Source organism: Belonocnema kinseyi, chromosome 5 (assembly GCF_010883055.1).
Source record: "Belonocnema kinseyi isolate 2016_QV_RU_SX_M_011 chromosome 5, B_treatae_v1, whole genome shotgun sequence".
In the NCBI taxonomy this organism is placed as follows: Eukaryota; Metazoa; Arthropoda; class Insecta; order Hymenoptera; family Cynipidae; genus Belonocnema; species Belonocnema kinseyi.
The window spans coordinates 64,055,481-64,069,023 of NC_046661.1; the positions used below are offsets into that span (position 1 = coordinate 64,055,481).

Here is a 13,543-nt window from a genome sequence, read left to right on the forward strand (position 1 = left end):
GATTTACCATGATTCTACTGGAAGCCCTTGTCATTTTTAGATAACCGTTGCGCCTAGTGGGACATTATCGTAAGCATAAGGTCACTTATGTATTTTATCTGGATGGATTTATATAGACCCTGATCTTGCAGCTATAAGTGTTATTAACCATCTTGATACTGGGGAAATCTCTGCATACCTGGGCATATTCTGGACGTAATATCAGTGAAGAAACCAGCATCTTATTCGGAAGAATTAGTTTTCAAATCTGTCGGCTTGATATAGGCATCTGCGACTAACATTCTTGCTCTTACGGTGTTGGACTCGACCCTGACCTGCCGAACGCTTTGAGGCAGACAGAGTCAATTGTCAGCCATCTCCGTTGCTCACTCGAGGACTGACACCGTTCTCCAAAATGAGGAGAAATTAACTATATTCATGATCAAATTCTCTGTTCCAGCCGACTACAACATCACTGCTAAGGAGAAGGACAAGGAAGAGTGGTATTAGGACCTCAAAAGGGAGCAGCAACCCAGCAGGTTGCAATAAAAGGAGCAGTACCCAAAATATTCGCCGGCCTTTGTTTGTAGATTTATCGTAGGTGATGTCTTTTTTGGATAACGGTTGCTGTTATGAAGTATCGATACAGGAAGCGTTCCTATTGGTCAATTATATTTAGGTTAATCGATTTTTGAAGACCAGAGGTCTTACATTTATGCCAAGGGGTTTACAAATTCGAAGTCTTTCGAAGTTGCATATTATAGGTGCAAAAACCACAGGTCACTATACTGCATTGTCATCCATTATGTGGGGTACAGGCTATTTATCAATGAAACAGTATTAGGTCAAAACAAAACTTTATAACGTTTGTAACTAACGAATTCGATAGAAAATTTGAGAAGTTGTACGATGGTCCAGAATTATATATTTATTTTAATTCATATCTAAGAATATCCTGAAATGTCCATTATTATATCCATTCAGGTTTATAAACTAGAAATTCTAGGCTTCCTTTTAATATCAATTTTATCAAATCTGTGGATAAGTGTTTTAAAATATTGAAAACTAAAATTTTTAGTTTAAGAAAACTATAGAATGGACGTATATTTAAAAAATGGTTACTGCCGTCATTAAGTTTGAACAATTTCCTATCGAATTTGTTTGATTAGAAACTTCATTAGGTTTGGTTTAGAAGCAATAAGATTTAATTAGAAAAATGGTCTGCACGTCTAATTTTATCAAATGACACCCCCCAATCTGGGTAACCATGAAATATGGTGGCTTATGGTTATACACGTACAATAGGGTTAAAAAATCATACAACTTATATCAGTTTAAAGAAAAACGAAAAATATTTATTTTTAGCAATAATACTCTATAGTAAAGTTAGGTTATATAACAAAACGTTATATCAGTTAAAACAATTCAGAAGCAGAAATTTGTGAACAGCTAAGATTTTCCAGGGGGCTACATGTCAGTGAGGCTCCAACATTATCGTTTTGTTACTCATTGTTAAGTTAAAAGCACTCAGGACATAAAAGCACACACTAAAAATTATAACATAGCACATTTATTGCATTTAAATATTATAAAGAACGTTCGCAAATTTGGCAGGAGACACATAGATAACAATAGTATACACTCGAACTCCAATTTTACGATAAGTTCATGAATCTGGAATTGAAAAGATACGACCGTAAAAAGGTCTCCCATTCTTTCGATGTTTAGATTTCGGGGGTAATGCGTCAGAACGCACCTATACGCGTTTCAAAAAATTCGTATGTATAAGAGAGCGACCTACGACATGATTGATCTTTCTCGAATTATTACGTGTTAACAGGCAATACCTTAAAAGTTTTTTTGAATTTCAGTATAAAATATCTAGCTGGGAAACAAAAACGAACTCTAATGGAGAATGACTCATATTAGGATGATTAAAAAAATTATTACTTTTGAATTTGAACTCTTGATACTTTTTTAACAATATTTTCAAACAAAAAAAAATCGGATATGATTTAGAGTTCGCCCAATCGAGTTGTATCTCTTTATTGATTATTAAACAATTGTGACGTTATAAATCTTTCATAAGTGTAAATAATACATTTTCATACACGTAGAATTATCCCATTGTATTACCAAGACTTTATGTAATTTGAAAACAAAAGTTGTATTCATCCAAAAAATAACTGAATTAATATTGTAGATCTATTTCTCTAGAAAATAAAAGCAATGGAGATGTAAAGTCACCTCAAAATTTAAGACAAAAAGAATCCTAAGTTACCAACAAAATTCTCAGCTTTGGAGACTAATACTTATTGCCGATGCTGAATTGACAAAAAAGCAGCATCTTCCGATTCGAAGACTATCGAAAGATCATCATTTCGGTTTATTTCCATCATATCATGAAATAGAGGTAAAAAAAGAGCTTGAAGTTAAACTACAAGACCTGCTGTATCACTTAACATGTGGAGATCTCTCACACGTGGAAGACATTCTCGATAAGACCAGAAATTTACTGATCCAGCATCTAGTAATGCTTATCTTTTTGGGATATTCATTTTGCCGATTAGACTCACAGACAAAACAACAAGTGCAGTAATGTGGGAAAATGTACGACCTTCCTCTACTCGATTATTGCGGTCAGTTCGGTTACAGTGGATTCAAGAAACCACTGATGTTTTGAAAATTGAAGACAGAGACATGCGCAACGAAATTGGAAGTCTGCAGCCCTTTACATCGTACAACGCGTCAGTATAATTTTTTTAATGCTGACTATTATTGATGGAAAGGTAAAAAATGAGAAAAATAGTAATATTTTTTAAGAAAAAATATGTGATATGAAGTTATCATTCATTCGAATTTAATAAAATTGTTTAAAACATGTCTGTAAAGCACTTGTTGACATTGCAAGTGCGGGATGTTATATTTGTGGAGACAAGCCATCAAAAATAAGAGGAGAGGTCAAAATTGCATATCATCTAAATCAGAAACTAGGACCGAAGCGTTGCTCGCCCTTTTCTCTTCTCTAGCCAAAGAGAAGAAGAAAGCAGGTCAGCGTCTTCTCTCCGCAGCCTTCGAGTAAAGTAAGTTAACTTGGTGCCATGAGTTTCGTTGTGGGGAGAAATGATCTCAGTGAGTCTCCTATCGGAATGGTTAAGAAATTTTTGGCGAGTTGTGGTGCTCGACTCTGCTTGCGCAAAGTAAAGGGAAACTGGTGAACCTCGTAGCCTTGCAATGCACAACTCTCAGGACTAAACGTCGCATTGTTTGAATTGAATATTTCAGGAAAGGCGTACTTCTCGGCTGCCGAGAGAACTCGCAACGAGACAGGATGCTGCTCGAATCCTCTGCATTGAAGAAGCTCTTGGCGAGCTTCGCGAGCCTCGCCGAGAAAATAGGCATACATGTATATAGTGAATTTTTTGTTGGGAATTTATTTCTACTGGTTTTCCAGTGATATTTCAGTGTAATAAATTCTTCCCTACTTGTGTAATTTTTATTCTTGAAGCTTTTTAAAATTATTTCTATAATAATTTTTTTTTACATTTTATTCCAAGTTACCAGTATCTTTGTACTGACATGAAATAATGAAGAATGTCCATCATTCAAAAAAAAATTTATTTATTTTTTATCAAATACTTTTATTTTTAAATAATATATCCTTCACTTCTGAACAATTATTTTAACTTTCTACCAAATTAGTTTAATTTTAAACAAAAAAGTTAATTTTCATCCCAACAGTTCGATTTTAAACTAAAAAAATCAATTTTCCACACAAAATACAATAGGCCCATTTGCACTTCAAGACTTAATTTTCATCCGACAAAAGTGAATTTTGCACACAAAAAACAGTTAGATTTACAAGCAAAGTGATGATTCTTTAAGTATTACAAATAATTTTTTACTACGCACTTAAACTTTGAACGAATTGGTTGTATTTTGAATTAAGAAGATTTATTTTCTAGAAAAAAGACATTTACAAAACAATACGTCACCTTTCTAAACAAATTAGTTTAATTTTTTATGTACTTCAGTTACGAACATTAATATGAACGGAATAAAAAAAAAGTATATTTTTTGTTGCTCAAGTCAATTAGAAGGGTAAAAATAGTATTCTGTCGGCAAGTAATAAAAGCCTAATAAAAGTGTTATGGTCGATATTTAAAAAAAAAACGCCAGAAATGCTCTTTTCTTACCCCACGAATGATGGAGTCTGTGAGAATGTTTACAAAGACCTCTAAAAACCACCATTACTATATCCACACCTAAAATGTTAAAAATGACAAGTTTGATATTCGATATTTGAAAATATTAAAACATCAAAAATCCTCTTTTTTTATCCCACAAATGATGCAGTTTTCAAGGCCTCTAAAAAACCACCCTTACTATACACACACCTACAATATTAAAAATGATCAGTTTGATTGTCAATACTTGCAAATATAAAAACATCAAAAAGCCTCTTTTTACATTCTCATTCATACTGAGAAGGTATTGGTTTTATGCGAAAAATGACTTTAGCAAATTTCATCAAATGCCCACGTTTTGAGACCCGCTGAGTCAGAAAAATCAGTTTTTACGTCGGTGTTTGCCTGTCTGTCCAGCGTCGTCGTCATTTTTGTTGTGGTTGTCTGTATACCGGATATCTTTCGAAAGAATAGTTGGATTGGATTGGGCTTTGGCACACAGTTAAACGGGCTAACAAGAAAGATTGAGTTCGTTAACTAGCCATTTCTAATAACAAATAAAAAAGTAAGAGACTTTTCACCAATTTTGAGACCAATTTTCTCAAAATTTCAAAATTCTATTGACAGCCATTTATAGTACATAAAAATATGAACAATTTATCCCCATTACTTGTTTGGATAAAATCAAAATTACCAAAACTATAGGATTTTCATAATCCAAAAAAACAAACGAAAATGGACATTTAAAATCAAAAATGCGTGATACGGAAAACAGTGAAGAGAAGAAAAACATTACTTTTCCACGTTCCTACATGATTATTTTATCAAATATTGATGTTTTGAGGCCCCCTGAGTAAAAAAAAAAACAAGTTTTCACGTCGACGTCTATCTGTCCGGCGTCGTCGTTGTTTTTGATAAAAATTTAAAATGTGACAACAAAGCAAAATACGAAGAGATAAATGGACAAAAATTGTGTAACTAAAAGAGATCTAAGAATTTGTCATGACTTACTTTCTTGTAGGATAAGTAGTTTTTGTTTTATTGATGAAAAATATCATTGAAAATCAAAAAATTAAATTGTGTACAAACAATACAAGCTGCAAAAATAAATGAGACATCATTTATTTAACCAACAAGCATTTAAAAATTTTGTACGAATATTTTTATTCTTTTTTTTTTCTTATCGTGCGTTATTTGGCCAAGAATGCTCATTTTCGTTTATTTTTTGGAATTTTGTGAATGCTATAACGCTAGTAATTTTTGATTTTATGAAAAAAAAGTCATTAGGATAAATTGCTCCAATTTTTGAATACTACAAATAATCGGAGAGAGAATTTTCGAATTTTTATCCAAAATGACTAGCTAACGAACTTGATCTTTAGTTTAGGACAGTACACGAGTGTACCAAAGTGCAATCTAATAGATTATTTTTTTTACAAAAGTTATCGTGCTCACAGACAGACATAAAGGCAGACAGACACTTTCATAAAAACCTGTTTTTCGTATTCAGGGAGTCTCAAAACTTGGACCTTTTAAAAAAAACTGGGGGGGGGGGGGGGGGGTCAAATTTTACACAAATCTAATATCTTCTCTGATGTGAATGTAAAAATATGCTTTATTTTTCATGAAAATTTTTCTGATACTTCTGTTTTTAGTTTTAATCGTAAAAAATCAGCATTAAAAACATAAAAAATTTAATTTTCTGAAACCCCAGACACAAGACAAAAAGAAATTAAAAGACAAAAGTTGTGATTAGAATGTACCCATGCAGCGGGCAGATTTTTTTGTATTTACTGTTGATGTTTTTCACGATTAAAGCCAAATCCACGCATCCTATCAAAAAGTGGTTGATAACAAATTTGGAGATCTTTTTCAAATGATTTCAGGGATTTGATAAGTAAATATTAATTCATCGTAGGTAGGTTGCCATCCAAATCCATGATGAAATTGCATTATTTCTAGAGTTTAATAATACAAAGGATTAAATAATAACAACCAACTGCACGTATAGGATAACTTGGAGCTTTTTAAATAAACGTGCCGTTCTCATGAATATGAGTTTTATTATTTTTCAGCTGAGCAACCTAATCATCTAATTTTATTGTTGACTATTGTCTTAAATTACAAAGATTAGACCGTGAACTTTGAGTATTTCATTATTACTTATATTCTATAAGTTGCGGTTACAATATGTAAACTTACTTGTCTGGATGTATGAGAGACCTGATTGTTACAGCAGCATTCAATCGCTGTTTCACATCCAAATATGAAGACGGCTCATCAAACATGAAAATATCTCCATTTTGAATGCACACCATAGCGCAGGCAAATCTTTGCAATTCCCCTCCAGACAATGCTTCAATTCTTCTATCTAGTATGTGCAATAAATCTGTTAAAATACAAAATGATGCAGAGTTGAGATAACCTTGAATGAAGGTACATTTCTGTGATAATGTAACACAACGGTACTTAATAATTTAAACAAAATTTATTCCCGAATGATTTCGTGAATTAACCTGTTGAGGAACCCGCGTCACAATTTACTTCGCAAAGGTACCCGTACTTCTAAAAGGCCCCTTTGGCAGTACAGGTTTATTTGCAGAATTCTTTACCGTATCCTTCGCCAAATTCCTGTACATGAACCTTCGCATGATCCTTTGAGGTTCCTGTACAGGTATTTTTAGCTAGGTACTGGTCTACTTCGTGGCTTTTTTTAAACCACAGTGCGCAGTATAGAGAATGTATAGGTAGGTTATAAATAGTATGCATATTAAATTGGCCCTAAGTGAGCCCTAAGATTGAACCTAGGCTACAGTTATAGTATTATTACGCTACCATTCAACTCAGTGACGCATTGCTATGATATCATTTACGAAGACCTGCAGAAAATGATTAATATTCCAAGGGAATTAATTCCATTCTTTCATCTGTTTTAGGATAAAAATTTAATTGAATTATGTTAATTCCTGGATATCGTGACTTGATTGCTACTTTAATCATTTACATTCTCTCTTTTAAAATTTACAACCGGAAGGGTTTGGCGACTTCACGATGAAGTAGCCCAAACATAAATATATTAATTTCTAAAGATTCTGGTCCCAAGATAACTTTCTAAAAATAACTATAATAATCTGTTTAAATGAGGATAAGCCAAAAAATATCAGGGTAATTGTAGATCCTGATCATTCTAATGAAATTTGTTATATTCAGGGTGTAGGTAAAAATTGGATACACAAAGAAAATTTTGCTGATTATATGGGGGAAAAATTAAATATAAATACTAATAAGCATGAGGAAATTAAAATGTATCGAAAGAAACAATTATGGAAAAGATAAATGACAATAGAAACTCTTAAACCCGAGCGAACAGCTAGAATTCTAAAAAATTATTTGGAAACATTAAATTCTGTAACAAAGAACCGGGTTTAATTAACGTATATCAATCTAAATTAAAGATTGTAGATGATCAGCCTTTTTTCTTGAAATTATCCAGTACCGATGGCCTTTCGAAAACGTGTTGACGAGAAAATAGCGAACTCAATAAAAACAGGTAATATTCGGCGTTCTAACAGTGCATACATTAATCCGCTATTTATAGTCACTAAGATAAAATAAGATATTCATTTATGTTTAGCTGCGAGAAAGATAAATAATATTCTAATTGATGACTACGAATGTTTGGAACCAATGGAACAAATTTTCCAATGTTACATAGGTACAAAAATTATATCGACACTCGATTCGGTAATGAGTTTCTGGCAGATTCCACTGTATCCGGAATTTTCCGGACCATTCATGCTTATCAAAGGACGTATATAAACATTTTATGCATTTGGATAAGCTCTTTTAACGGTTAGAAGAAAATAACCTAACTATAGACGTTGAGAAATCTAAATTCTTCCGCCAAAAGTTTAAGTTTCTCTTGTTTATCCTGACCCCTCAAGATATTGAACCTGACCCTGGCAAGGTCAAGGCGCTCAAGGGATACCCACGACCATGAAAGATTTACGGGGCTTTTTAGGTTTTACAAATTTCTCATCAAAATTCTCCAAAAATCACGCCGGGGAAATCCTGCCCCCCTTAGAGCTTCTAAAAAAGGTGTGATAGATAACTGGACCTCAGATAGGGAACAGGCGTTTACGAGAACAAAGGACCCCGATTTCACAAATCCTTTCTTCCTACGAACAGATGTCATCGATGTGGCCGTAGACGCTGTTCTTTATCAATTACATAAGAATGGGGGCTCTATTTAGTATGCTAATAGGACTCTCAGGTACCGGAAATTAACTATTTTACAACGGAGAAGAAATTTTTGGCCGTTGTGTCGGCTTAGGTGAAGTTTCGATCATCTATCTATAGCACGCGATTCACAATTAAGACTGATGATAGGGCGCTCATCTTTCTACAAACCCGCATCTTTCTACAAACCAAAAATTAATTGGTCCCAGACTTACGCGCTGGATTTTAGCCATCCATAATTATACCTTCAATGCAGAGTATTACGAGGGAAAAATTAATGTGGTAGCTGACGCATTAAGTCGAATTCCGTGTAAGTTGGATAATAAAATTTCCGACGTTAATCAAGGAAGGGTTTTCTTGTACCTTTGGCGAAAAGGATATCTCTCAACCTCCGAAGAGCGCTTCAAAACTTCGCAGAAGAAAATGTAAGGACCCGACATTACGACAAACGTGCTTCAAACGTGCTTCTCAGAAATAAGAAATGTAACCCTCACTAAATCGGGAGAAATACTATCTATAGAATTTTACGGTCCTTTACCAGCAAATCGAGGAGGATTCAAATACATTTTCTCAACCATTGATAGTTTCAGTGAGTACTTAAAACTGTACCCTATGAAAAGGGCGACAACCAAGAATGCAATAACAAAAATCCGAGAAAATTATATCCCTAATTACGGCAAACCCGATAAAAAATTTGTGATCATAGAACCCAATTTACCTCTAAAAATTGGATAGACGGTCTTAAAGAATAAAATATACAATAATTGTTCTCATCTAAACGCCATTCGAAAGAAAATATGGCGTAGCGGATACACCGTAAATTTTTTTGATTTTTTAGATCACTTCTCGGGAGAAAACACAACAAGCGGTGATAATGGGTCAAAATCATTGAGACCTTCATGAATAAGACCCACCACGAAACTAGGGAATTCACACCCATCGAGATACATTGTAAAACTAGAACTTCTCGCACATAGGAGAAGTGGTTAAAAATGCCAGCAAAACCACTTGATATCCCTTACGATAGGAAGATCGAATTGGTTCGTGATCTAATCTTCCGCAAAGGAAAAAGGAGAGCCGAAAGATTTATTAAGACCCACAGCCTTATTAAACTAAAACAAGAAGATCTTGTCCGCGTCAAGCTTCTCAAACAATCCGATAAGGACAGCAAAAGAATCGCAAAATTTAAATTTTATATTGTATGTGCTTTGCTTGAGACTAATATTTTTGAATTCACATTATACCTTTCGTACTTCCGAAGGAATGATTTTTTTCCAGGGCTTTTGAGGACCCTGTGGATGATGATTTTATTCAAGGAGTCTAGCGCTTAAAAGTAAATACACACACTGCACTTATGTCTCTGGGGAGTAATCGCGAACTCACCCAAGCTTCTTAAGTTCACTTTGCTTAAAAATTAAAATCCTGACATTATTTTCGTTTATTTTAGAAATAAATATTAAAATAGGAAAATAAAAAAGTGTATAAAGCCAAGAGCTCACTAAAAAGTTTATTAAGAGATTTTCCAGAGAATCAAAATAAATTTGCTTCAACCAAATATAAGAAAAAAAGAGATCTCACGCTTTACTATGTTATCATTGACAAAGGCCTGCACAAAATTATTAGTATGGCAAGGGCATTGTTTCCATTTTTTCATCTATATTAGGATCAAATTTTAATTGAATTCAGATAATTCCTGTCTATCGTGAGTTAATTGCTCCTTTAATAATTTTCATTCTCCCTTTTAAAATTTACAATCGAAAAGGTTCAGCAACTCCACATTTTAGTAACCTAAACATAAATACGTATATTAATTTCTAAAGATTCAGGTCCCAAGAAAACGTTATAGAAATAACTGGAGATACTTCATATTCCTTAAAGGAAGGAATTGAGTACAATAGTATTTTTAAACTCAAGCTTTATGGCGTTGGCTATAATAATCATATGAATGCAGAGGAGACTCTTGGTTGTGCGGAAATCAAGCCTTTAAAATTTTCAAAATTAATTGGCTGACTTAAGTCAAATATTTCACGACTTGTTTACAATGTCGGAAATTTTACTCCGCGTATTATAACATCCAAATTCCGCCTTAAAAGAATCAATGTTATTCCTGTCCGAAGACATGAGATTCCCCCAATCTTTGGCCATGTCCTCCAGGGAAGCAAAAATCACGTAATGCTGCAGCGTTTTACTAACGTCAACAGCACTGACGTAAAGTTCGAAACCCCTTAGGAACTGCATTGGTCTCTCCTTACCACAACCGAAAATTTTGGAATGAGAAGGTTTTTTTAACCATTTCCTCTTTCCATATGAGATCACCTTGCGTTCTAAAGTTTTCTCAAAGTGAGACTGCTTTTTCTGTCAATCCCTCAGACGCCTTTCGTTCCACATTTTACTTACTATTAAGTCCCGATTTGTTCAAAGGATTTGTTCAAACGTAACAGAAATTAGCATTGTTCCATTGTTTCTGAATGTTTTTTGCTAATTTGCGCTCAACTCTATTCTCAGCCGCTTTTTGAATCACGTTAACCCCTGGGTTTATTCTCGCAATTTTGCTCTTATTTTCTTTGACAGTGGCAACTACGCGAGCTTGCTTTTTAATTACTTTGTTCCGAGTTTTTTTTTACTGACTCAAGTTCTTTCGCCAAATCTTCGCAAACCTAAACATCTAAACCATCTTCGATGTCCGACTCATTATCTTCATATATATTATTCCAATATATTGGGGTCTAATTGGGTCTGATTGTAGACTGTTTGGATTTACAATATTCCCTATCCTATGGGGTGGATCATAAGGGCCAAATTCTCGAATATTAATATTAAAATGTATGGGGTCGGAAATATCTTCCTCTATTTCATTGTTTACGGGTATGAATTCTCTGTTATCTTTTTTCGAAGTTTTCGGGTGGCCTGTGTTCGGGCGTCATTGTTACGTTTCTCAAATATGTTTACTTGATACCTTCATTTATGGAATATGAATTATCCCCAGTTATTTTCAGAACGTTATCTTGAGACACTATCTTCAGAAATTAATATATTTATGTTTGGGTTACATTAAGTTAGAGCCACTGAACCCTTCCAGTTGTAAATTAGAAAATGGAAAATGTAAATGATTAAAGTAGCAATCAACTCACGATATACAGAATTTAACTGAATTCAATTAAATTTTGATCCTAAAACAGATGAAAGAATGGAATTAATGTCCTTGCCATATTAATAATTTTGTGCAGGCCTTCGTTAATGATAACATATCAAGACGTGAGATCTCTTTGTATTCTTACCTTTGATTAAAGGAAATTTATTTTGATTCTCTGAAAATTTCAGTCTTACAATCATCGACTGTAAGCCAGAGAAACAGTGCTACTAACAATTATTTTATCAATTGTAATAAAGTCCGTAGCAGGATAATTATGGTCTGGGTGCCCCAGCTCGGATGTGATCCATATTGCGGGGCAAGTGGCTAGCCCTATAAGCTAAATTTACCCCGTGTATCAACTAAAATTTTCTTTACAAAAGTTATAAACAAATTTAAAAAATCAAAATTTCTCGAAAACGGCTTGACCGATCGTAATGGTTAAATTAGATTTTATGGATGGTACTAAGGGGCTTCCGAAAAATTTCAACAACCAATTCTCTTGGTAATAAGGAGAGACACCAATCCATATTTTAATAATTTTTTTAAAAAGAACTTGTTGCCGATGGCGGTGACCAAGAGGCGAAAATCTTTATTGATTTATTGATAAGGGAGCTAGTAGTCTGTTTTTGGGGTGGAGGTTGGCCTTGTGACTAATGTTTTATTTTTGGATTTATTCGCTCAGGTAATAAGGAGCGAAGCTTCGCCTGAATAACGTGGGGACAATATGTTCTCGATTCTTTGTTTTGAGTGTGGTTGTAACACAGTGGATTTGATTTAGATTTGAGTTTATATTATAGTGGTGTTATATATTAGGGTACTGTTCATTGGATATATAATAGAATTGAGATTCCGCGTGCCGTTATTTCGTTTTTACTGAGATTGTGTTTTGACTGTATTCAGTGGCCTAATACTGTTGCGTCGACTGTCGACGTGTGTTTGAGTTGGTTATAGAACTGTATGTGACCCTGGTGTTAAAAGGCGAAAAGATCCCGACCTTCAAGGAACACTCTGATTAGGTTGGGAGGTGAAGAATGGAATACCTTTGTGGGCGTGACGAGAGGAGCTCGCAGTGCATCCACATGACGTAAGGAGGGGTGAAGTAGATCGGGATCGGCGAATGTCAAGCACTCTAAGGAAGATGGACAGGACATGAAAGTGTGAAAACAATGGTGTGCTCGCCGAGTGCCTTACCAATTTTAAAGTGTGAGAACAAAAATTGTTTGTGAAAGTTCAGTGCAAAATAATAACGGTGTTTTGAAGACGTATGCGTCCCAATAATTTGACGAATCTCCCCTTCCCACGCGCTATTCTGGCTCGCCTAGCAGGAGACCAACCCGGATGGTAACAGAAGTACTTCTGGAACACCAACTATTTTTTCTCTGTACCATGCTTACATTTAAGACTGCAAAATATATTTTTGCGGGAATGTTCAAACCATTACTTCATAGTTTGAAAAAAAATAAAAACTATTTGGTGGCCTCTCACATGCATGGAATTCCATGAGAATGAGTGACAAAGTTAATTTTTAGCTCATTACGCAATAAGTTATACGCAATAGTATAATAAAAACCAGATGCAACAGCATTATTCAATTAAAACCACATTTTATCGTCAATTGATTGTAATTAGATAGAAAAATATTTCTCTTCGTCTACTGCTGACATTCGCCGAACTAATTTCATGTTTGCCCAGGATGCACCACGTGGAGGTTGTCAGGTAGATTAACTTTATTTAATCTATAGGGCGTCCCGCAAGAACTGTAGTTAATTTTGTGTGTGGGGGGGGGGGTTATCCACAAAAAAGCAAAAAAGTCCCCAAAATTTTTTTGGTCCGATTCTTATTCTGAGCACAACAGAAGGTATAGGTTGTATGTACGTGTGAGCATATGTGTGATATTGCACTTGTCGTTAAAATTTAATTATCTTGCATAGTAGTTAAAAAATGTTCTATTATAATAAAACATCATAATTACATCCTCTTAAGTTAAGGCGTCTTCCTTGGGTGC

At 34.3% G+C, this 13,543-nt stretch overlaps 1 protein-coding gene across 4 annotated transcripts in view; it reads right to left on the bottom strand.

The window, feature by feature from the left end:
* LOC117172814 (ATP-binding cassette sub-family E member 1) overlaps positions 1-13,543 on the bottom strand; it is a 121,147-nt gene that overhangs the window by 60,944 nt on the left and 46,660 nt on the right. For all 4 annotated transcript variants that reach the window (XR_004467061.1, XM_033361055.1, XM_033361056.1 and 1 more), the window contains exon 5: positions 6,369-6,555. Coding sequence is in view for 3 of the 4 variants with exons in the window: in XM_033361055.1 (XP_033216946.1) it covers positions 6,369-6,555 (187 nt within the window). In the remaining variant the exon portion in view is untranslated. The remainder of the gene's footprint in view (positions 1-6,368; positions 6,556-13,543) is intronic.